This window comes from Theobroma cacao, chromosome 10, assembly GCF_053813885.1.
Source record: "Theobroma cacao isolate CCN51 chromosome 10, ASM5381388v1, whole genome shotgun sequence".
NCBI classification, from domain to species: domain Eukaryota; kingdom Viridiplantae; phylum Streptophyta; class Magnoliopsida; order Malvales; family Malvaceae; genus Theobroma; species Theobroma cacao.
This window is the reverse complement of record NC_142648.1, coordinates 3468684-3494355: the sequence shown is the minus strand read 5'-3', so window position 1 is coordinate 3494355 and position 25672 is coordinate 3468684. Positions and strand designations below refer to the sequence as shown.

Here is a 25672-nt window from a genome sequence, read left to right as displayed (position 1 = left end):
CAACAGATGCACAAGCATATATCTTCAAAAGGAGAGACTTGTTATTCTGGTTAATAGTTCTTTCCTTGTTTAAGGGAAAACTTCATGCTTCTTTCATTGTTTTAAGGGAAAATTTCGCCTACATTTCCTGTGATTGGTTTCAAACTTTTTTCACGTAGCATTCTATGATTTATTTTTTTCAATAAACCACAGGTGTTATATAGGAAAAACTAAAACTATAGAAGATGTAGGTAAAGGTCATTATTGTTTGGGTTGATAATGGTAGATCCTCTGTTCAATTGAGCAAAAACAGCAACTGATATTTCTCTATTTATTACCCATCTCAGCAGGCAAACCTTTAGAACTGAAACAACCCTTTCAATAGAACAAGGGGAGTGCTTATTAGTAGGATTTCATTGGTCATTTTGCATAATTGTTCCAACCCAGTTATATTCCCAGCATGAACAGGGGAGCCATCTTGGCAATAACAGACTCAGTTCTTCTTTTCATGGTGAGGACAAGCAGAGAATCCCCAGTGTTCAAAGCTGAGCCTGCAAAAGAAACAAGTCAGAAGAATAAGGGTGGAAAAATTTCCAATACTACTTAAGCTTTTAAACAAATGGAGTACCATGAAACGTTCTTTGTAGCTCTGAACAAGATCCTTTGGATCACTCTTTGTTTGTGTGTAAGCCTCGTTTTTGTTCATCTCCTGCAAAAGGATAGATTGAAGGCCAATAGAGATCAGAAGGCAATTTCAGCGTTGAACACATTTTCTACTCATCAGTAAAACTTATTGGAACCATGGAGGGGTAATTTCTCAATGGTTGCACAGCAGAGGATGCTGCTGTTAATCATAGTCTATAATAATAATATCTGTGTTTTAATGTCATGCTTCTATACTAAAATGGTAAATCATAGTTTAAGGGAATTCGAACTCAACTTTTCGAATGAGCAGATATATGTACTTATCATTGAACGATACAGTCGGGTGAAATCAAAGTAACGGATTGAAGTTTGGATTTTTGCCAAAATTTTCGAATTGTCTAAAGATAAATTTGAGAACAAATTGATTCCGTTTCGTGGATCCTTTTTTACTCTATTTTATTTATCTTTAGTGTTTTATTTCATTTTCTGTTGGAAAAAAAAAACAAATAGGAAAAATATCATTCAAACGGAACGTGAATAAATTGTTAATCAAAGCTACAATCATCAAGCTCATGTCCACAAGACCTTAACGTGAAGCAGCAATCCAAATGCTTGGATATGGTAGTCATAAAATTTTGGGAGTGGTAAGGCCACAATGAAAAAAACGAAAGAAAATCAAGCAATTATGGCATTACCTCAATCCAAGTTGCCAGTTTAGGCCTGCCAAGAGTAAAGTCATACTTCTTCACCTCCAACAAAAAAGGGTGAATTCTTTCAATGAATGGAGCATAAGCTATATCTACCTGGAGATGACAGGAGATTATTTTTTTGTAATATGTTATGTGACTTTGTTCATTGGAAAAAGAAACCAATGTTTTACACTCTACTTTCTGATACTTGATGAAGAACAATTATACAGTTTCTGTGACAGACAAGATTTTCGCTTACCAGACTAAACTGGCCAAGGAAGAAAGGTCCATCCTCAAACTTGGAAAGAGCTGTTTCAATGTAATCAAATGCGACACCTGGTGCAGTTTACAGAAATGGTTCACAAAAGTTCAGCTACAGATTCAAAAATCAAGAGAAATAAGTGTTTGACTCACCAGCTTTGCTTCCATCTCCTTTGAATGAAGAAGTCGCTGTTTTGTAGAATGAGTCAATGTAGGAGAACAACTCTTCTGCATACTCTTTCTTGGCAGGATCCTGTTACATAGAGAAATGAGCATGTAATGAAAACTACGGTACTGAGAAACAACTAATCAAGAATTTTTGAGATTTTACATCAGGGAAAAGTGACGGCCCTTCAAAGTGACTATCTATATACTTGATCAAGTTGAGACTCTCTCCTTTGACTTCGTTATTGTGTTCCAATGCTGGCACCTACATAGATCATCCATATAACTTAGTGCAGAAAAGAAAATTGCAGAATGTTTGTACTCAGTCATTTGACATTATTTTCCAGGTATTTCAGCATCTCATGTTTAATCTCTATATACTGCTATCACCCTGTTGAGTTCATTATTCTGATGACCTTCTGTATGTCATAATAGCAAAATTCAATTCTTAAACCAGTTTTAGCATATGCCATATCAGTTCTATTAATACTTTCCTTCAATGAAATGTCATTGAATGAAACTAAAAGTTGCTTTATAAATTAATATTTAAGACAAATACATGTTTATATTATACAATATATGTTCAGGCATCCCGTCAAGTATATTGCATAGACACATAGCCTCACCTTGTTAGCTGGGTACACTTTCTGCTTGTACCAAGCAGGCCTGTTCTTCAGATCAATTGGAACCAATTTTATCTTATCCTGCAGTCCCTGCTTCCCAAAAAATATAAAACAAAAAGGAAAAATGTTCAATTCTAGATAGAAAATATCAAATGACGCAAAATTAGCTTTGGCAAAGAGCTACTGCCACATTCCTGAACCCTATCCAGAGAAACAATAGGAACTTGGAGAAGAGAAGAAAGAAATATTGAATACAAAGACCTTCCAATTAAAACTAGAGACTTATCTACTAAATCATGAAATTCTTATACATACTGGCATTGCAGGAAGGGGGGTATGCCTTTTCGTCACGTTCTGACCAGGGCCAAAAGGAATTCAAGGCCTGTGTTATCCAGTCATATATTAAGTCCTCTCTTTAAAAGTGGCAGGTAGCAGGAAAAGCTGATGCTTGGACAAAGCATGGTATATTGGAAGAAATTAGGCATCTAACTCAATATTTCAGCCACTGTTGGTTAACTGGAACAGGTGCACATGAAACCCAATTCTTGAATCATATGCAGTTTGTTTAAGGTTTGCTAGCTTGTTTAACAGAGCCTTTTCTTCTTAGAGAGAGGGAGGGAAGAAGGACGCGGGATCATAAAGGAAAACAGAAATTATTTGGCTAAAAGATTGGCCAGTCACTTAACAACAAGTATATAACATATTTTCCTTCTTTCCCCAGTTTCAACTTAACAAAGGATAAAATCAAGCAAAACACAGATGATGAGAAGAGTTATGGAGACAACCTTACAGTTACGGGTAATCCACACTCGCTGTGCATACGGGCATGTATAAGATATATACAACCTTCAACATATTACAAATGGAAAAATCAGAACCAGATGCTTAATTACAAATCTAACAATCACACATTGAAACAGATAAACTAACAAACTCAACTGCGGATTGCTAAAATCCCACTAATTGTTTAACTAATTGAAATAAAGTGAATCAAATTTTCTTCCCAAACCTTGTTGTTCCATCAAAGATTGGAGGTGGGTCTGAATGAGAATCAAGAGCTGGTGGAAGAAACTCTCGAACACTTCTGCAAACAGAGTAACACACAAGAAAACTTCAATCCTGAAATTGCAAGGTTCAAAGTTTCTAAAACCAATTAATATGGCTAGAACACAAGTACTAACAACACAAGAAAAGACTATAGACCCATATTCTTTTTGTTAAGTTACTATTACAGCTAGCCAATTCACTTCCTTTCAACTGGTGATTGCCACTGCAGCTAGCAGTTAGAGATAAACTCATTAGTCCTGACAACAGAAACCCAGAAAGCAAAAAATTTTCTTACTTTATAGCTAATGTTAGTTTGGCAGAATTCAATATAATTCCCCTTCAACTGTACATTTATTTTTCTTTTTGTTGTAAAACTCAAAACAAGAACGAGTGACAAACACCATTAATTAAAGAAAAGGACGATTTTCTACAGGACAGGAAAGCTGAAACTTATTACAAACCCAGTTGCCATTGCTGGGGATATCCTTGTAGCTTTCTTTGTAGCAGGCAATGGACAGAAAGAGAAGTGAGTTTGATAGGGAAAAGACAGAACTGCATGAACTTGGGCAGAGTTTCTGCCACGATAAAAGGAAGATCAGCCAGTGCTTCTGGGTAAGATTCTTGTTATTTGATTGGAGGAGAACGGAGTCTTATGATTTGGTGAACGCGTCAAGCGTGACGAGGAGGAACCAGGGCCAATGCCACTGGCATAGCTTATTTTCAATGCTGCCACGTCTTCAGTTTTGGGCAAGTGTTGGTCGGTCGGATACTCTGTCGTTTAGTTATATAAAATACTCGTACCTTATATAATCAAGTTTATATAACCAAGTTGGATATACATAAATATCCACTTAAAGAATACCCATTGCAATTTCTTTCTTCAACTCACAAGTATTGGCTTGTTTATAGTAAATCAGAGTGTAGAAGGAATGTTTTGTAGATAAACTTTGGTTAGAAAAAATGTAGGGAAAAATGTTTTACCAGTAATTTGGTTACGGAGAAAATTGGAAAGAACAGGGACTTGCAGGAGTTTCAAGTTGTATTGACTCCCACTATTGCCCAGGAAATGAAGAGATTTCTGAGTAGGACAACGGAAAATACAGATACTATGAGCTAGAACGAGAACCAGATTAAAGATGCAGACCAACTAATATTCTGATATTCCAAGAAACAAGAGCCAAAAGAAATCTGTCCAAACCCCTCATGGCTGGTTCAAGCAGCTGTGCCTTTATTGAAACCAACCAGACCTACAGAGAGTCCAAGTTTCAATAAACTTGTGCAATAGTATATATAGTACAATCATCTGGTAATATGATTTGGCGTAGAGATGAAACTAGGAAGCAAGAACTGAACCACAACAAACATGTAATTACAGTTAATAGCAAATTTGGTACCATTCTTAAGGCAAATGGATGGATACCATAGATGTCAAATGAATTTATAAATTTTCCAGCTATCATGCGTCAGTCGCCAGAGCAAACTTCCAAGGACAATTTCTCTTTAGGCACTCTCTAACTGTTAACTACCATCTATAGATAATTCTCTTATGGCTTTAGGGATACAAGTTCCTGGATTTCGTGCTATACATTGGAAAAAAAATCATTTTCAATTTCTTCTCTTTAAAAGGAAAAAGAAAAAAGTTTTCTTGATACAAAAGGAGAGAACGCGCAGCATGTGATTTCAGGTCTAGGACCCAGTTGCACTAGGAGTTGCCATTTATCCACCACCACCTCGGATTGAAACCATGGGTCCACGCCAGTAGCTGCGGCTTATCAGATGGGAATCCAGAAACAAAACAACCACTGTTATATCATCATGAAAATGTCTCCTCACCCCGCGGTCAATCTTCTTCAAATCTGAGTATCTCATTTCCCTCTTCTTTGCTGCTTCACGAAGTGCAGCTTTGACAAGTCTCCTGGCAATACCCTGTGTAATCATCTCTTGTAAGTATATCCTGAAGCAACTTAATTATCATAAGAAAAGATGACTTCTATGTTCCAAGTGAACATGATACACAACTCATGTATGTAGGGAAAAGAATAAAAAGTGAAAAACTTTAACACGTTCTGCTTTAGTAATATGTTGAAAATTACACTAATTACATAGTGTAGGAAAAGCCAGCAGCAGCTGCTTCTGGGAGAAGGAACCACTTTCTAGGTTGCAGGAATAAACACCTAGTTTACTGTACACAGAAGAATTTACACTACTGAACAATCACCTTCATTTGTTTATCACAAGATTAGAAAGTGGGGGAAGTGAGAGGTCCAGAGTTCTTACAACCCAGAAAACTAAAACAGAAGGGCTGCTAGTTCTGATAGTATTAAAGCCATCATTTTAGAACTCAATTATAAGCACAACTACAACAACATACCTAGTTTAAATACATCAAAACAAAATCACAAAAGAAACCTTACATTACGTGGACAGGTGTTGACCACGTTAACCGCCTCCTGATTGCTAAGGTGCTCCCATAGACCATCTGATGCAAATATTAGAAACTGATCTTCAGGATGGAGTTTCTGCACTAATATTGCTGGCTCAGCTTGTAAGATTGGCTTTTGGAATGGTTCTGGAAGTCTAAACTTTGGCAATAGAGGTTCTTTGTTGAATTCTGCCTTCTTTAGATAAGCATCACCAATGGATCTTGAAATCTGTCACATAACAAAGTTTGGTCAATGGACTACGAATTTGCACAGCTGCTTGTGTAGATCATGCTAATTCTCTGTCAGATAGACAGTAATTCAAATGGCAGTTCCTCAGAAAAGTTCCTTTAAAAGTCATGAAAATTTTAGATTCTCAAAATATAATATTCAGATAAAGTTTCACATATCAAAACATCAGTTAAGTTGTTAATTAACCGGAAATCATTCCCATGATGACTACAAAATGATCACTTCAGCAGGTAAAACATGCGCTCCTTAGTAATTCTTGACTTTATCCTTCCTCAACATTATTAATAAAATCCCTCTACATCCCAAAGTAAGTTTTACGATGATTACTAATCAAAACCTAAAGATGGTTCTCCTGGCAGCACTATTCAACCCATACAAGTATTCATGTCAAATGTTGCTATAAACAAGGGAACAGTCTGGGATTCTGGTATAATCCATAGAAAAGATATAAATAAATGAATAATTAACTGAATAAGTAATTCCAGAAGTTGTTTCTTAGATGGTAAAGGGATTAGATAGGATCAGGATTGCTATCTGTCATGAGGGTCTATAAGCAAGAACTATAAACAGCACCATGATGGTGTACTAAGAAAATAAACATAAAGACAAATGCAATGCTCCTACAGAAACATAAAATGACACAAATATTCAAAATTCTGGAACCATGTAAAAATGGCAAATGACTAATATTAAGTCGGTATGTACTGAAATATACTCTACAAAACAGGCAGGATACTTGGAATGAGAAAGTAATTCACCAATTTTTATCAATTCAAAGTGGTTGCATCAATGTCTTGAAAACAAATGTTTCTTGAAACAGTAATGGAAACACCAAACTCTAAAGAAAAAAACACAATAATTACCTGTATTATACCCTTCACGCGCCACACCTTGTGCTTCAGGACCACAATCTGTGGATCATCAGGATGCAATGATCGCAACTCCTCCCGCACAGATTCCACACTTGCATTGTGCTCAGATGATAACTGAACTGCTTTGACCTCTTTAAAGGCTTTTTCCAGTCTTCCTAACACCACTCGAGAATCTCCTGCATTTGCAATGTATAGCAGTCCACTACAAATTATCCCTACCAAACAACATGCACCAACAGAAGCAATTTGTGGCTTACTTAGCCACTGCTTCTTGACAAGAGTAAGAAAATCCTCTTCGGTTGCCAAAAATGCTTTGTTGATTACATCAGCTGACATTCCATGATTCTCAGATGTAAACTCTGCACCATTAATAGCTGTCAAGTCAGTAAAAATATGCATTAGCTATCAAAACTTAGAAACTAGAACTAGATAGGGGAAAAGAAATTTTGATGTTTACGGTGAGGTAGGAGCAAGGGTTCAGAGTGGAGTCCAAAGTTGACATTTGTCACTAAATTATAAGAAATTTTGCATTGCCTCTAAATTGTTGAAATGGAGCATACGAGCAGGAATAGATGAATTCTCAAGCTCCAAAAACATATTGATGCTTGACTTTCAAAACTCTTACAAGATCTTTGCTGTGAGGTGGCATGACTTAAGACTATTGCACAAACTTCAGGAACTTATAGATTCAGATGTCCTTGTTAATTTCTTGAATTTGCACAAAAACTAAATTTTCTTCCTTTCTTCCAAAGCAAAACGTAGCACACTCGATTTTATAAGATTCTTCCCAACCTGTTCTACAATGTGTAAAAATATTCTCTATGTATGTCACCAACAGTAACCAAACCCCATTCAAAATCTGACTTATGACTGCAATAAAATATAAATCTTCTTTAATTGTGAAGTTCCAGCCTCAATCAAACATGCCTACATCAACCTCATTGGTCCTCCTTTAAGGTGAATGATCCAGCTTTAAATATCTTATGACTATCAAATATGAAGTTTTCCAAGACAGTCAATGGAAACAAGCCAAGATGTGACTCATCAAACATCAAAATGTATCCAATTAAATCAACAAAATAACAGATTAAGATTCAATTCAGCAAAGAGGAGATAGAAAAAACATACTCTTGATATGACCAAAAAGGTGTTCAGTTATAAACTTAGCAGCTTCTGGACCTCCATGACCATCATAAATTCCAACAAATGTCCCATGAGGCCCTGATTCAACTGAGCTCATTGGACCCGATTCAAGCTGGCTATGGTCTTCCAAAAGATTGTTTGCTTGAATTACTGCCATTGAAAACTCGCCAGTAACATGTTGTCCTGAATCTTTGTACCACAACAATCCATCAACCCTACCATTAGCATCCCCACCTCTACTAGAATTTTCACCCTCAACAGAAGGCCTCCAGCAGGGCGACACAATTCGCATTAATGATGCTGATACCATAACTTACATATTCTCACCCAAATGACCCAGCAATCAGCTTGTTCATAAAATCAACACTGGGAACTCTATTGACCCTAAGTATTTGATCCGGTTTCTGCTCAATTTCCCAACCCGCAACAGAAGTTTCAGAAATCAAAGACACATATATAAATGCAGACAACATTAATCTGCAAAGTTGCAATAAAAAAATTATAAAACCTTCATTTTCATCCCATAAACTGCACAATTCTAGACAAATCTTAAAGACAGGCATTATGAACGGCATCATGAAATGGTTAAACACATGAAATGCAATGAATTCAGGGAAAAAAGAATTTAGACACCATCAATCCATTTATGCTTTGGAGATCCAACAAACCAAAACACATGCCCTTGAAATCTACGACCAAGAAACTCTATGATTAGAATTCCATATTGTCAACATCTAAATGCATTAAAATGGCAAAAAAAAACTGAAATGATGGCATGTCTAGAAATTAAAAAAGTTTGAACCTAAGAAAAAAATTAAAAAAAAAATTCAGACACCAATCAACTTGTACAGCATCGATGAACTTAAAACCAGGACTAAAATTCCATATTAAGACTCCCTACATGCATTAAAATGAGAAAAAAAAAATGATGGTTGAGTCCAAAGAAATTACAAAAACATGAAATTTGGAACAAAATTAAAAATTTTCAGACACCTATCAATCTGAGCCTTTAAAGCATCAAACAAAACAATGACAAAACTCCACATTGCCAATCTTTACATGCATTAAAATGGAAACAAAATGATGGGTATTTCTAGAAATTGCAAAAAAAATAATAATAATTGGAACTTCAAATAAAATGTAAATTTTTAGACACCCATCACCTTAAAAACATCAAACAAAAACAAACAGCTACATGACATAATCATTGAAAGAAGATCCGACAGAGAATTTCTTCTTGCATACCTTATGAAACAATGAAGAATTTCGTATGATCTTTTCAGTTACAAGCCTGTCCAAGAAGACTCAAAAGACCCATTATTTTTGAAGGATTGGGTAAACAAAAGAATCAAATGAAAACAACAACGACAACAACAAAAAGGGTGGGGAGGGAATGGAGAAGATTTTTTTTAGAACGTTTTGAGACAAAACAAAACAAAGAACAGAAGAAAAGGGTGTAAGAAAATTTGAAAGGTAGATTTGGAGAGAGATTTAAGACAGAAAAATAAAAAGAAAAACCAACAAAAAAAAAGAAGAAATTTCAACAAAACAAATCTAGAGCTTTGGGAACCATCACAACAAGGAGGCTTTCTATATTTATTTATATATATTTTTTCTTTTTCCCCTTTCTGTGGGTTTTTCGCTTATGGTTTTGGCCTTTTGGCTTTGAATTTTTTTTTTCAGTTTTTATTTTCTAAATTATTGGCTGTGGGGGGGTTTTGACTTTGACCTTCAACAAACCAACATTTTAGGCAAGGTTTGCTCATCTAGCATTCACCCTTTTTTTAGCAAAACTTAGACTAAATGGAATTTCTTCCTTATTCTTCATTTCCATGCCTTATTTATAAATAAAATTTCATTAATATTAATTATTATTCTCGCGATAAAAGAATTTGATCATCTATTAAATTTCAATTCAATCACCAGAATTAAATAAAAAATGAAATTTGATATTATACTTAAAAAGATTTATAAATTATTTTAAAATTTTTAAATAAATATTTATTTCTTTATTACATTGAATCAAGTATTTATATTTATATTTTGAATTAAATTAATTTTTATATTTATTATTTTATATCAAATGATATTTACATGATATATTAAAATGTCATAATTGATAATAATTTAACATATTAACATATAATGATTGATGATAATATAATTATATGATATTTTTTACTCTCCACGTTAATATCATGTAACAAGTGATATTTTAATTAATAAAAATTAATCAACCATTAATACTTAATAAAAAAAATAAGGATTTTATGTAAATAAATTTGTGTGTTGGACATTTAGTTAGGAGAAAAAGTAAAAGGCAAAAGATTTGAGGGTAGGTTCTATCTTGGCCTATAAAAACAAAAAATAAAAAAAATCAAATTATAGAATAATTGGGTGGTCAAATTTAGGTAATGATCTTTATTAATAACCAATTAGATTAATTAATTAATTGATTAGATTAAGTGGGTGGTAAGTTTCCGTATGCTTGGATTTCTCTTTGCATTATTCACTTAAAGGTGATTGCCAAATGGCAGGAGGTTCTCTTTCCATAACCTGATGAATAAAATGATGATAGAATTAGGAGAATTTCATAAACTATAAGACAAAATAAGTCAATTTCTGAAAATTAAGTTATCATCTAACAAAGATACAAAACTAGGGATCCCATGATTCACATTAAACCCCCTTTTATCAATTGTAATTTTTATTTTATTTTTTAAAAAAATAAAGAATTTGATTTTTTTTTTAAATTAATGTACTTATCATTGAATAAATTACTCAATGTTATTATCCATGCAAGATTCTATTTATTTTTTTTTATTTTTTTTTGTATTTGCATGCCAAGCCCATGTGCCATGAGTTATTGTTATTATTATTAATTTATTTATTTTAATTTTAAGACAACAAAAAAAAAAGATTTTTTCAGGTCTTTTATTTAAAGTTAAATTAAGATTCTCTTTCAAATCAAGTGCAACATATTACTATGAATATTATGGCTCGTTGTTAAGTTTTCTTATTGTATTTTAATTTTATTAAAATTTATCATTATATTTTAATTTCATCAATTTTTAAATAAAACAACGAAAATGAAATATTTATAAATAGTACATTTTGTTACTATATTTTCAATTTCATTGATTTTAAGAATAAAAAGTATTTTACAAAATATCCTATTAATATAGTGAATTTTCATTAATAATGTTACTTTATATAATAAAATTAACAAAATTAAAAATATATTTGTAAAAATTTAACCAAATTGAAGTACGATAACAAAATCAATACAACAGTGATAAATTTGAATTTAATCTTAAATTTATATTTTATTTTTACTTTTTTTTAAAGGTTCCTCATGATTATTAAAAGTAAACCCAAAATCTTTTACAAAATTTATATTCTATAGGTTAAAATTAAATTTAATATTTTTATTATCTACTTTTTCAAAATTATTAAAAAGTGAAAGAGAAAATAAATAATTAATTAAAATGTAACACACATTAAAATATAATTATTTTATGTAAAAGTAAAATATTACGTTTTATTGTCTGAAAGGTTACATTTCTTAATTTTTATTTGCTCTTGTCTAAACATAATTTTTACTTTTTTTAAATTTTTAAAAGTAAAAATTAGATAAGAAAAAAATAATAAAATATAAATAAAAAGGAAATTAAAAGTTCGGGGGAAGAAAAGAGAGACAAAAATCTTGCGTTTTAACATTTGGCAGATTAACGAAGGACTATGTTAAATCGTTGTGTCTACTTCACTCCTAACGGCGCTCCTCTTTATCATCCAATCAGATCAAGCCACGTCAACTCTTACGTCAACTACTCGACGGTACAGGCACGGGCCCAGTCAGCCATGGCCGCAGCCAACTCAGTCCGAGTCGCCGCCGCTCAGATGACCTCTGTCAACGACATCGCCTCCAATTTCGCCACTTGTTCTCGCCTCGTCAAAGTAAAGTCAATTCCTTCATCTTTTATTTTTTAAGTATAATTTAATTTGAAGTCTTCGAATGAAATTTGTGCTCTACTTTACGATTTCTTTCGATGATCGAGATTTGAATTAATTTTTAGTATTGATTTATTCGATTTTATCAAAATATGAATTACTTTTTAATAATTGTGTTTGCGTTATAGTCGCAATTAAGGTAAGCAAAGAGTAATCCTCGAAATGCAAGTAGCAAAAGTAACAATCTAACAAAGCGTAAATAGTAGAAAGCAGCAATCAAATCAGATAGAGTGTAAGATTTTGGTGTTTTGATATATTAGGCTGAATTTTTATTTTTATTTTTTGGATTTTTCTTTAATTGTGAAGGAAGCAGTTTCAGCTGGGGCTAAAATGCTTTGCTTGCCTGAGAACTTCTCCTATGTGGGTAGCAAGTCTGGGGATAGTCTTTTGATTGCAGAACCCTTGGATGGACCTATTATGCAAAAATATTGCTCTTTAGCAAGGTGGTAACTTTTGGTTGGTGTTATTTACTCTTGGTTTGTTTATCCTATATGCCTTATTTAATGCCATTGTTCAGCAATTTTGTTACTTCCACTGCTTACTGATTATATTTCATGAACCTTATTGCTTCTAGAGAAGAAAAGAATAAAAAAAAACAGAAATCATGGCTGTCAATAGGGTCCCTCTCCACTGTTTTTAATTTCCTCTTACTACTTTGATTGGGACTATCTGTGCTTATTAACAATTTTTCGTCTCTTGAGATCCGACTTATTTAACCTCATGAATGCAGAGAATCTGGCATTTGGTTGTCCCTTGGAGGCTTCCAAGAGAAAGGGCATGATGATGCACACTTGCGGAATACACATGTTATAATCGATGATGCTGGGAACATTCGAAGCACATACAGTAAGATACACTTGTAAGATGGTTATAAGTTTCTCTGAGATACATTTCTTTTTTCCTTTTTAAACTTCCTCTAATTTGATATGGCATATCTCTCATGTATCTGTTGCTCTCGGTTTATTGACTTGATATTTTCCCTCTACTGGAAGGTTTGATGTGGATGTTCCTGGAGGAGCAGTATACAAGGAAAGCAGTTTTACAGAACCAGGTGAACTCCTTCTCATCTTGTGTTACAGCGTTGGCATGTTTCTCATATTTTTTAATGTTCCCACCATAGCTCCTGATGAATATATAAAAGCGTTGAAATAGATTTTTCTTGTGACATCTTGTAAATCCATAAAAAGGCAATTCTAATAATTTTGCTTAAACTATGATGATAGCATTTTTATGAGAGCATGCCTTGTGAGTAGAAAAGCCATTTACTTTTGCAAAAGAAAGCTCTTTCCCTTGCAAAATCTAATCAATCTAAATTAGCATGCTTTCAGGGAAGGATATTGCTGCAGTAGACAGTCCTATTGGTCGTTTGGGTTTGACAGTCTGCTATGATTTGAGATTCCCGGAAATTTACCAGCAGTTAAGGTTCCAACATGAGGCACAGGTAGAATTGGACTTCTTAACTTTCAAATATGGTTGTTTTTTCAATGTCATGAAACTTGCTCCATGGATTATGTTTTTAGGTCATATTGGTTCCTGCAGCTTTCACCACAGTTACTGGTCAGGCACATTGGGAGATTCTTCTTCGTGCCCGTGCAATTGAGACTCAGTGCTATGTATGGAATCCATTTCCACCTCATTTTTTGTTAATCTGTCCTTTAAAACAATTCATTGTTTCCTCCATTGGCAATATAGCTTTTGTTCCTACGTAGTTTAAGGACAAATTTAGTTCATTGATGAGCCCATCTTTTAATTCCAACTTGTTATCTACTACTTCCTTTCTGAGAATGACTAGAAGAATCCATTATTAGGTCATAGCTTCTGCTCAAGCTGGAAAGCATAGTGAGAAAAGAGAAAGCTATGGCGAAACACTAATAATTGATCCATGGGGCACTGTAGTTGGTCGATTACCAGGTTAGATGGAGTTGCCCTTTTAGTAATCCAATTATCATGCGGTTATTTCATTGGAGCAAGCAGTTTATCTTCCTCCAGGAATAAAAAGTTTAAATATTAATTGCTGTTTCATTGCTTCAGGGCACTCAGTGGCATTTGTTTTGGCCAAACATGGTGGCAATGTAAGCGACATTAATTTGTTCTTTTTTTTTTTTCCAGATCGAGTATCAACAGGGATTACTGTAGCTGATATTGATTTCTCATTGATTGATTCAGTGAGGGCAAAGATGCCAATTGCTAAGGTAAATTCCTATCTATTTCTCTTAAGGATCTTAAAAATATTGCCATTGCTGGCTCTGTATTTAGACTTTATTAGCTGTAATCAGTGGGATGGTCCCTTAAACTTCCATGCCAGCATGACGCTTGGTAGGTCTAATATCTACAAATAGGCCCATGTGCTTGACCTGTAGATATTTCTATACATGGATGAATTTACAGTTTGTGCTTCCATCCAGTGTAGAAAGGGGACCTAGCTGGTGATACATAGTGCTTGTTATTAAGTAGTTGGCCTGGGTTCAGCCCTATACAGATTATGGTAGTGTAGCAAACACAATAAGAGAGATGCATGTAGCTTTTGCTGGCACTATATCTACATTGTGCGCTTGTAGTTAAGCCAGTCCGAGAGGATTTGCTGGCTATACCATTGACTGTCGTTTTTTTTTTCCAGCATCGGAAACCATTTGACTTCTGGAGACCTGCATCCCTATGATTTTCAAAGGACGGTCTGCTTTTTGGCAACCACTGTCATACAGATGTAAGCCAAAGCCATATTGAATTCCGAACCTACTCAAAAGTGAGAATAAGATGCCTACCCCTTGTTTTTCTCAGGAGGGATGATACTTTGTTCTTTTTGTGAATGAACTAGTTATAATTTATTCATGCATCTTTGTTACTCTTTTAAATCTTAAGAATACTTATAGTTAAGCAGTATTCTGCAACTCTCCTTGTTACAAGTTTCTTGCATTGATTATCATCAGAACTTTTTATGTAAAAACATGTGATAAATTTGAGAAAACACAAATTTTATGGTTATGATCAAGGTTCAAATTCCTTTTCTCCCTCGACTTTTCTCAAGAAAGATTACTATAGGTCTCATATATGTCCTAAAAAATATTTTATGTACATCCCTACTTTTATATATACTCGAATCTGTACAAACTATTATCTTTTTTCCCTTTTGATTGCTTGTAATCTGATAGGAATGACTTATACATAAAGCCGGCAAATGGGCCAATTCTGAGCCTCTGCCAGCCACTGCTCGATGCAAAACTTATGGTACGTATGGTTACAGCGGGGAAGAACCCTGCATTCATCCTCGTCCTCAAACTTTTCAAGGCAGATAGCACAATCAGCATTGTAGTTTTCTCCAGTTTCTTGAGTGGTGTTGCTGTTGTATATGACGATAACAGTCCTGGAAAGTAAGGCTGGCAACGGTAGCAGCAGCTTTAGCTGAGCCTGGAAAGTTGTAATTTTATAATTTTTCTATATAATTCATCAAAATAATAATAAATTTAGTTTAGATCACTATTTAATTTCTTTAAAAAATAATTAATAATAGTATTTCAAAAAATTTCGATATCAAAATCTGCATCCCTCTAGTAGTAATTTTTTGGTAATAAAAAAATTTATATAAATTTTGTTGTATAAATAAAAAAATTTTAATTAGTGAATGTTTCTTAACTAATAAATTTTAATAAAATCAAAATCAACAAATATAAATGAATAGATTTTATCTATACCTTCTGTGAATTCAAATTTTTTCATAATATTTTATAAGTTTTTTTCTTAATTAATATCATGTGAATAAATTTTTGTTCTCGTAAGGAGTTATATTGTTAATATAACTTAATAAAATTAGTAAAATACCTTTTAAGTGTGAAAATATAAATATAATTTATGAATTGAGAGTATTATGATAATTTTAATGAATGAAATTAATCATGCAATCATTATTGAAAACATAACTTAATTATAAGATATTAATTTAAAAAAAAAAAACAAATCATTGTTACATGGAAAAGATTGAAATCACGAATAAAAAAAGTAAAATTTATTTGATAAAAAATTAATTATTCAAACAAAAATATATGCACTAAAGCTCAAGTCATGCAAATTTATTGGTTTTTGACATTATATATATTTCTGGAATAATCTTCTTCTATAAAGGGTCCATATGGCTAAATGCTCTCACGAGTTCGACTGGTTTGATTGATTACTCGATTTTTTATTTAGATTGATTTTGTAATTAAATTATTTATATATTTGATTCAAGAAATACACAATAATTTATCCAGCATATGTAAAAATAATTATTCATTGAAATTTTTATCGATCCAAATCCATTAAATAAGATTTTTCAGAATAATTTTAAAATTGTATTCAACTTAACCTTTGCATATAATAACTTATATTTCTTTAAATATAATTATAAATAAAAATAAATTATAAACTTAACTTTCTTTGTAATTTTTACAACGATAGTTTATATTTAAAAATATTTTTATTAATCCAACATTTATTAAAATGGTTACAAAAATTGATCTTATGGTTTCGATGACTCGAAGATTTAGACGAATCATCCGATTTGATTTTGATTATTATACTATAAACAAAAAATTAAAGATATAATATCTAAACAAATTTTAAATTATTTAAAAAATTTTAAATTTTTTTTATTTTTTTATAAAAATTTAGTTGAATATAATAAAAAATATAAATTTTTTAAAATAATTAAAAAAAATTATGTTAATCAAAATTGATGTCTTCTACGTCCTAAAATAAACTAGTATACAATTCACATCCGCTTCACTTATATATAAAGACGGCAAACCGGGCAATTCTGAGCCTCCGCCAGCCACCGCTCGATGCAAAATTTATGGTAAACATGTTTACAGCCGGAAAGAACCCGACATTGATCCCCGTCGTGGAACTTTTCAAGGCAGATAGCACAAACATCGTAGGTTTGATCCCCTGTTTCTTGAGTATTCATGCTGTATACAACAAGAACAGTACTCCTGGAAAGCAGAGCAGTCCTGGAAACTCGGCCTTGGAACGAGAACAGCAGCATTGGTCGAGACACGGGCGGCTGCGGGTTGCTCGGTGGCCCGGTTTCGATGTCTTGGGGTGGCTGTCGACGTCCTTCAGGAGGAGCCATCTGGCAGCAGGAATCTAGTAGTAGGCGTAAGATTACGAAAGCCCATGACAGAACTGTGCAAGTGAAAATCGTTACTAGGAAAATCAGAAAAATCAGCTCAAAAGGAATTGCCATGGTCAGAGCTTTCAGGGGCAAGAAGGGTTCATGAATTCCTCTTGTCGTCTGCAATGGCGTATTGCTGTCTGAGGGTTTTATAAGTTCTGGGAAACCAAATCCAACTTGAATGGGAATTAGTAATTAATTATTTTTGTATAAGACGGTGAAGGAAACATATATAAGAAGAACCTCTTTGTTTCAAATTATAATTAATAGCTTCGTTGCTTAATTTTCAACTATTTTCACATCTATTTTATATTATGTTTTTTGCATGGTTAAATTAAAATATAATAATTAAAAAAATTTCTAAATTATTCAAAAAAATTTAAATAAATTTTTATTTTTTATTAAGTTCAATCAAATCATAGTATTTTTATTTAAAATCAAATAAGATCTTATAACTAATTAAATAAATACTTCTTTCACTCGAAATAATTTTTTTTTTAAATTAATATCTTAAATTAATTAAGTTATAAAGTCTGTCCTAATGTTTTCTAACATAAAAAATAATAGACATAATGTTAAAAAAACTCATAAATTATTCAAAAAAATTCATATAACATTTATTTTTATATTGTATTTAATTAAATATTTATACTTTTATTTAAGTCAAATAAACTCTGTGATTAATAGTTAACTAATTATCATTTTATGATCATATGACATTGTGTTATCATATCATATCAACGTACTATACCATTATCTATTATAACATGTTAATATGTCGATGTCATATACAATGATAAATTATATTTTAACTAACTCAACCATTAATAATAATTTTTTTTATTCCAAATAAAAAAATATAAATATTTGATTAAACTTATTGAAAGAACAAAGACTTATTTAGATTTTTTTAAACAATATTATGACTTTTTTATTTTGCATAATGTATTGGCATAATATATAATCTAATGTAATATTTTATTCTTTCATAAATAAAAGTACTAATTAAAGATTATTATTTGTAATGACGTGTTTCTAACTCAATTGAACAAACACTTTTGTACTAATTAGGGTTGCTTTTTCCTTTATTTGAGTACTTCTATGTGTAGTGTGAATCTGCAATTATATGGTTTATATTAATAGAAATACAGAAATCACTTTAATTACATTAATTAGGAAATCCCAGCCTTCTATTTGTGGGCCCCTTTTGCACTAGTGGGGGTCCACCTTGGCCCAAGCCTTCATATTTAGTTGATGCTTTCATTGTCCATGTTCATGTCAACAAAATCCTTTGTCTAAATCAAGAAACGCATCTATATTTTGCATTTACACAAGGATGAACACAATCAATGCAAACCCCATACTAGAAGAAGATCATAATTCTTCTGGTTTTATGAGATGAAAACCAACCTACATACAATTTGGTAACAAGACTTTAATCTATAACAAAAGAATCAAGGTGTGTGTGTGCCCCCTTTTTTCACTTGCTGCTCACCCTAGACTTCATAAAGAAAACAGAAAAGAAGAAAGATAAAAGCAACCTCAAGAACAGGAATTCAAAAAGTATAAGGCTATGAACAGTGTGATTATCCACCCACAAACCAAAACCAACCTTTCTGTCAATCATTCCAGGAGGAATTCCCGCGTAGAATCAGGACTGCCAAGAAGGTCAAAAGTTTTGTTGTTGTTTAGAGTGTCTTTCAAGATTGTAATCTGACCTTCCTTTAGGAGTATATCCTCATCCAGAGCTTCTATCTTCTTTTTCAACACATTAACCTCTGAGTTCAAAAGCATGTTCTTCTCACTATACTGCTTCACCTCTTCCCAAATCAAATCTCTCTCTTGGGAAACCTTAGGCAGTATCCCCCTCAAGATGGTTAGTTCTTTTGTTGATTCCTTCAAGTCATTCTGAAGATGGCTTATGTTATCGTCTTTCTTCAGTATCTGTTCAGATTAAACGTAATTGAGGAATCAAAATGCTGCAACAGTAATTAGCCAAAAAAGTCCTACAAGCTTTTAGAAGCATGTCCTCTTGTGAATGGTGATACAGTAATAACAACAAATACATGACTCTAAGATAAAATATATGTTTGAATGATCACAAACACAGAAACATGGCCAGCTTCACAAATGTCAAGCAGCTACAGGGATGCAACTCATACCAACTCTAAGATACCTGTGCAGGTTCCATGATGCGTGTGTGTGTGTGTGTGTGTGATTACACTTGTTGATTTGGTGTAGTTCTATAAAGTGGAAACTATTCTTTCCTCCAGTTCTCCCATTTTCTGTTTTTCCTGCCTTTCATTTCTGTTTTTGGCTTCTTTGTAACAATTTTGACTAGGGGACAGTACATCAAAAGATGTAAATCTATTTCTCATCCTCTAGCGGATGATGCGCTAAAGATTGGTTACTGTAAGTTCCATTAGAAGATGTTCCAGCAAACAACGTAGCTGTTTTCAATTACAACAGGATTTCTAAATGTGCAATAAGTCAAAAAGTAATTAAACATTGGACCTAGAAAGAAACCTATTTCAGTGGGTAGTTACTTTGTTGCACCTACCATTCACATACAAAATAATCTATAACAATTTTTTATTTTGAAAATTTAATCTATAACATTTAAACATCAAAAGTTACCTGCAGTTCAAGATCCTTCAACCTGTGGGTGAGGCAGGAAATGTTGTCCATTGCATTTTGTACTTCACATCTAAGGATGTCATTACCTCGCACACCTGCTGCCAGCTCAGCTTGCAACTGCTCTACTTCCAGCTCTTTTGAATATAGTTTTTCCCTCAACAAACTTGTAAGCAGCGTTTCTGCTTTAAGCTCAGTTCTTATAATCTCCTAGAAAAGTGTAAAGTAAACATTAATAAAAGAAGTGAGTATAAACTTAAAAGAACACAATATGCCCAGATTTGAAAGAAAGAAACAAGTCTAATGAATAAACAAAATTAAAAAGTAAAGAACAATGAAAAAAGCCTTATATTCATCGCATAACAGCTTCAACTATGAATATCAGCAGTACCTCTGATGATTGATTGTTGAGTTTCATTGACCCATCAGGATCCATACATGCCGAGTGACACTTCGAGCCAACTGCACTGGATTTCTCATGCAGCAAATTGGCTATTGTCTGCAAACTCCTTGTTAGGCTTTCAATTCCACGTTTAAAGCCTTGCACTTTCACATCAGATTCAACAATAAATTGACCATCCAGACCCTGGTGAGTTTCTTGAAGCTGACTGGCTCTTCCCTTGATGAACTCAATTAACTTGGAAGACAAGTGAGTGCTCTCATTAAGCATAGAGAGTCCCTGATTCTGCAAACAGCATACACGACTCCGCATTTCCTTGTCTAGCTTGAAGGTTAAAGCACCAATGTCTTTTCCATTACCTTTTAAGCGATTCAACAAGTCGATATTCTCATGCCGAAGAAAACCAACTTCAAGTCTATAAGACTCCACTTCCCTTCTTAATGCTAATTCTACTCCAGTCAACCTCATTTGCTCCATTTGCAATTTTTTCACCTGCTTTTCATTCTTTTCCATCGATTGCATCTTCCCAATATCCTCACTGTATCCTTCTCGCAACCCTTCAATTGTTTTCTCTTGCTCACTGCAGGTTCTCAGTAACCTTGTAGTGGACTTTTGCAACTCCTTGCACTCTTTCTCTTTCTCTTCAAAATTTCTTCTAATGCAATCTAGATCTTCTATTGCTGCTCTATACTTCTGTTGTGACTCAGAGAGATTTTGCCTTAGATCCTGATTCTCATCACTTATCTCTTCCACCCTTCTAGTCAAATCTTTAAGTTGTTCTGCTGAATATGTCATAATGCTCCTGTTTTCTATTTCCTTCTCATTAAAGGAAGAGACCTCTCTCTGAAGTGAAACGTTTTGCTCTGCTAGCTCTCGAACTCGTTCACGAAGCCTTTGCTCTTCTAACTGGTACTTCTCAAGCTTAAATGACCAATCACTTGACCTTCTGTCTAACTCTTTTTCCAATCCCGACTGTAACTCATGCTTTTCCTTCTCCAATTTTTTGGTCTGTGACTCCAATTCTGCCCTTGCCATTCTCAGTTCCTCCCTAGCAAAAGCTCTCTCAGCAATTCTAGATTGTAGAAGATCTGACACCTCAAGTGCCAAGTTTATTTTCTCCTGTATTAGGTGTCTAATGGTCTGAATGAGTGATGAAACATCAAAACCACTATCCCGTAAAAAGCTTTCCTGCGCAAGAGCTTCAGAAAGAAGTATGACCCTCTCCTCAGCTTCTTTAGATCTTCTTTGTAGCTCCACATCTGCATCCTCTTCTGTTTCAAAAGAGTCCAAACCATCATCACTGCCCCCAGATAAACAATTTTGCTTCTCCAAGCTTGAGAAATCCTCATGATATCCAATAACATTTGCATAAGGCTCATCCATTACACAGCTTTTTTGGGCCAACATATCCAACTTGGAATCAGGGCATCTATTCAAGTAACCACCATATACATCTTCAGTTGTGATTGGAATATGATGGTTGAATTCCTTTGAACTTGATCTTGGGACAGCATGAGTCTGTGAAAGCCTCTCAACCACGTTCTTTGCAATCTTCCGTGGTGACTCATGCCCAAACCCGTTTTCCACCCAGTCTTTAGATGAGAAGTGAAGACGTGTGCCTTTAGCTTCCCTAAATGAATGAGACACATTTTTCTCTTTAACACTATCTGTTGGAGATGAAGGGGCTGTATATTGAACTCGTGGGGGAAGCCTCCCACCACCATTTCGAAGATTATTTCTTTGTGAACTGTTCTTGGACTTGCTACTTTCCTGCTGCTGTTCTCCATCAATATAGCGGTCTATAACTTTACTTGACACATTGCTAGAGCAAGACGAAGAGCTTCCAGATGAATCATGGTGCATCCTTGAAAAACTGGAAGAACAGGGCCGCTCAAAACCAACAGCTGCCACTTCACATCGTTTAGCCTTAGATTTCTTCTCAGGAGTAAGAGCCCTACGCCTGGAATAAACCACAACAACTCATGTTTTCAGAAAATGAGGTATAATCAATGAACTAATATACTCCATACAGAAACAAGCACATCAAATGCCTTACCGAGATGAGTGGTCATACTGCTGATGTGGAGTAATATTAGGAGACCTATTTTGATCATTTGAGGAAGAAAAATGTTGCTGACCTAGCCCATCAACAAGAAAGGCAGCTGATGACAAAGAACGACTCCTTCGAAGACATGAACTGTTACTAAAGCTTGGGCTATCAGATATTTGCTTTCCAGATTTTCCGAACAAACGTCTCGGACTGCGAAAACTGTAGTCAGCCTTGTCTCCAAGTTGATCATTTAACTCACGATCCAACGGGTTTTCCCAGTAAACTTGCTTATCTGCTGAAGGTGAAGGAACAGCATTGCTGTTACCATTGCTAGAGGAAGATTTGAAGAAAAACAGCTTCTTCATCTCTATATATCATCAACAAGAACTGCTAGCTTTAGCTCATGAAAATTTCTGGAGCTAATCCCGATCTTTTATAACAAGCTTTGAATGGGACCTCAAAGAACCTGGAGTTAGAATACAAAAACCATAAAAGTTAATAAAAAAGGAGAAGGACATCAACAACACACAAACATCATCAAGATCACTGGAAAGAGTGGGGACAACCTATAAAGCAGATACCAGGAAAATAGATCTTGGTTAAGAAACAAGTACATATAACTCATAACGAGTTCACAGCTATGGAATTTATATAACAAATAGCAGAAAAAGAAAGCATATGCAACATTAAGATGCCAATCATGAACAAGAACATGAGACAGAGAAATATACCCTGTTTATGCATTGACAATATTAATATGCTAAAACCATGAAAAAAAAACCCCCATGTTTTATGATTGATTTAGTTGGACAAGCCAAGCAAGACAGCAAAATAAATAGATATCCAAATCACAAAAACGAAGGTATGCAAAATGAAAAGAATTAAATAGAACTTCCAAATCAAAAGTTAGTAAGTAAGATTCACAGAAAGATAAAAAAAGGGGCAAAAAAAAGGAAAGTCCAAAAAGAAAAGAAGAAGAACCTGCAAACAGTGCAACAACTTTAATAAGAGAGCAAGGCTTTAGAAACCAAATACCATTAACCAGGTTTACATACAAATAAATAAAACCAGCAAAAGAAAAAAAGAAATACTTAGATATATTATTATACAACTTTACTTTTACAATTTCAGCAACTATCAGTCGCCTGCAAAAAGATTTTTTATTTAAATATTAAACAAACAAAATTATGTATAAAAGCCATATCTGTCAGAGGCTCAGAGCAGAGCTTGAGATTGAATCTGATCCACCACCCCATCAGGGTATAGTTATGAAAAAGACCAAGTTACCCTCAGTCGCCATTTTCAACTCCCTATCAACCTCCCAAAAACCCTTTAGAAAGAATAAACAAATGAAAACAATTTCATAAAGTCTGACATAATAAAGAATCCCAAGGCTAATCATCATAGAAAAGTAATTTAGGTATGGCGGAAAATGAAAAATCTTTAGTAAATGCTAAGTATAAAAGAATAGAATTGAAATCAGTAAGTTGGAAACTGAATTACAAGAAAACCATAAGAAAACAAAAGAAAAGATTTGTACTTGAGAAACAGAGCATGAGAAAACAATCACTGAAACTTTCTTTTCCATTTTCCTTAAACTTTCTCAGCAACCAAACATACCATATGATAAAAAAAAAATAAAACAGAGAGAGACTCACAAAATTTCCCAACTCAGCTTCCTTCTTCAAACGGTCAAAAAAATGCAGAAACCCCAAAAGCATAAAAATTTAAAATGAAACCCAGATCATAAATTCATGGATTCAACTCAAAAAAATTAATCTTTATTTAAAAATAATAATAAAGAAGATTGAATCTTTGCATTTAATTACTTACCATTAAAGGAGAGATTCTGAGTTTACTCAGGAAAGTTCAAATTTTTCAAAATTCAAAATTAAAAAACAAAATTTCCCCCGAAATTTAAGGGCCTTAGACAAGATTATCCAGACAAAGTGAAGAAACTGAGCGCCAGAGAAAGACAAGAAGTTGGAGTTAACGGCGTCAACGACCGGCGTTAAATAACGGCTGGAACTCCTGATGTGACGGTGACGGAACACGTCGGCCGTTAGACTGTGAGTGAGACAGAGAGAAAGAAGGAAATGATGAGATAGGAAATTAAAAGGGATAGGCGGCCAATAGCAGAGCAGAGGAGCGTTTCTTTTTTTGTTTGCTGAGTGGGAAATAAAGGAAAAGGTTGAGGGTAGTTCCGTCATTGAAGGATGCTTTTGAATCTTCTTCCGCTTGGGGAGCGGGGGAGGTTTTGATTGGCTGGATTCAGTTGCAGAGAAATTTCGATTGGGTCCCACTGTGGAGGCTGAAGCTGGACCGTTGGTTAGTGGGGTCAGATTGTGACCGTTGGTTTCCTATTTAAGCTTTGCATTGATTAAAACAAAAGATTATGATTATGATAATGATGGATCATTATTCATCAAAAGACAATTTACTTAATTAATTTTAGATTTTTTGACATAATAATTTGTATGGAATCAGTAAAATCTTTTAAATTATTTAAAAAAATCTAAATAAATTATTAATCTTTTATTATATTCAATTAAGTTTTTGTATTTATATTTTTATAATTATCATTAATTAAAACATCATTTGTCATTTTATATCATATAATATTGACGTAACATATTAAAATATTATAATAAATAATAATATGACATATTGTTGTGATCACGTAACATTTTCATCCACTATATCAACATAACGTAATAAATATTATTTTAATTAATGATAATTATCAATTTAATTATAAAATTTATTCGAATCAAAATAAATATATACAAATTTAATTAAATGTAATAAATAATAAAAATTTACTTAATTTTTTTAAAATAATTCAAACATACTTTCAAAAACCCAATAAAAAACATTCAATAAAATAATAGTTGATTGATTAAAACTTAATCTACTTTTATTTTTGATGTAAGAAAAAATTCACAACTGTACAAGAAAGTACTTCCAAAGACCAATTATAGCCAATAAAAAGAACATTAAAAGGTAAATTAAAAAGAAAAAAAATGAGAAAAATAAAATATAAAAAAATAATGGGTTGTGGACATAATCTCCAAATTCTGTGTCATTTTCATCATACACAATGATGCCTATTCCCTTATTTCATGCAAGCTTCTATGGGACTGCAAGATGATAATGATGATTCACAAAAAGTAAAACCTTATAATACATAAAACAATACTTGACATTTATAATTTTAATTAAGAAGGGAAATTGTGCATATTTTTTTTTCTCCTTTGGGCTTTATTAAAAAGAAAAATAAAAATAAATTATAGTATATATATATATATATATATACACACACGATGAAGTCGGAG

At 33.2% G+C, this 25672-nt stretch overlaps 4 protein-coding genes across 8 annotated transcripts; 1 reads left to right on the top strand and 3 right to left on the bottom strand.

The window, feature by feature from the left end:
* Positions 1–278: 278 nt before the first annotated feature.
* Positions 279–4030, bottom strand: GSTL2 (glutathione transferase lambda 2). 3 transcript variants are annotated; one of them, XM_007009583.3, is made up of 11 exons: positions 3705–3856; positions 3372–3446; positions 3148–3208; positions 2678–2744; positions 2366–2452; positions 1906–2004; positions 1728–1827; positions 1573–1649; positions 1320–1427; positions 608–688; positions 279–530 (listed from the first exon to the last, which is right to left on the bottom strand). In XM_007009583.3, exons 4-11 carry the CDS (start codon positions 2681–2683, stop codon positions 519–521), a joined length of 570 nt encoding a protein of 189 aa, XP_007009645.3. In that variant the 5' UTR covers positions 2684–2744; positions 3148–3208; positions 3372–3446; positions 3705–3856; the 3' UTR covers positions 279–518. The 3 variants fall into 3 exon arrangements, with proteins under 3 accessions (XP_007009645.3, XP_007009641.3, XP_088658599.1); XM_007009579.3 differs by lacking the exons at positions 2678–2744; positions 3705–3856 and adding an exon at positions 3871–4030; XM_088802473.1 differs by lacking the exons at positions 2678–2744; positions 3705–3856 and adding an exon at positions 3871–4030 and having other exon boundaries at positions 1320–1373.
* A 775-nt stretch (positions 4031–4805) lies between these two features.
* LOC18586300 (Protein phosphatase 2C family protein) lies at positions 4806–9743 on the bottom strand. 2 transcript variants are annotated; one of them, XM_007009576.3, is made up of 5 exons: positions 9342–9743; positions 8082–8573; positions 6945–7327; positions 5824–6060; positions 4806–5335 (listed from the first exon to the last, which is right to left on the bottom strand). In XM_007009576.3, the coding sequence occupies exons 2-5, from the start codon at positions 8404–8406 to the stop codon at positions 5126–5128; spliced, it is 1155 nt and encodes a 384-aa protein (XP_007009638.1). In that variant the 5' UTR covers positions 8407–8573; positions 9342–9743; the 3' UTR covers positions 4806–5125. The 2 variants fall into 2 exon arrangements, with proteins under 2 accessions (XP_007009638.1, XP_007009637.1); XM_007009575.3 differs by having other exon boundaries at positions 6945–7312; positions 9342–9742.
* A 2046-nt stretch (positions 9744–11789) lies between these two features.
* Positions 11790–15541, top strand: LOC18586299 (Nitrilase/cyanide hydratase and apolipoprotein N-acyltransferase family protein). Of its 2 annotated transcripts, XM_088802472.1 has the most exons (10): positions 11790–12053; positions 12414–12550; positions 12838–12966; positions 13100–13158; positions 13436–13548; positions 13628–13720; positions 13916–14018; positions 14217–14299; positions 14725–14811; positions 15257–15541. In XM_088802472.1, exons 1-9 carry the CDS (start codon positions 11838–11840, stop codon positions 14764–14766), a joined length of 975 nt encoding a protein of 324 aa, XP_088658598.1. In that variant the 5' UTR covers positions 11790–11837; the 3' UTR covers positions 14767–14811; positions 15257–15541. The 2 variants fall into 2 exon arrangements, with proteins under 2 accessions (XP_088658598.1, XP_017984109.2); XM_018128620.2 differs by lacking the exon at positions 15257–15541 and having other exon boundaries at positions 11791–12053; positions 14725–15089.
* A 3002-nt stretch (positions 15542–18543) lies between these two features.
* LOC18586297 (CAP-gly domain linker) lies at positions 18544–24423 on the bottom strand. Its single transcript, XM_007009566.3, has 5 exons — positions 24171–24423; positions 22344–22803; positions 20279–22247; positions 19891–20097; positions 18544–19197 (listed from the first exon to the last, which is right to left on the bottom strand). The coding sequence occupies exons 2-5, from the start codon at positions 22700–22702 to the stop codon at positions 18877–18879; spliced, it is 2856 nt and encodes a 951-aa protein (XP_007009628.3). The 5' UTR covers positions 22703–22803; positions 24171–24423; the 3' UTR covers positions 18544–18876.
* Between the last annotated feature and the right edge of the window lie 1249 nt (positions 24424–25672).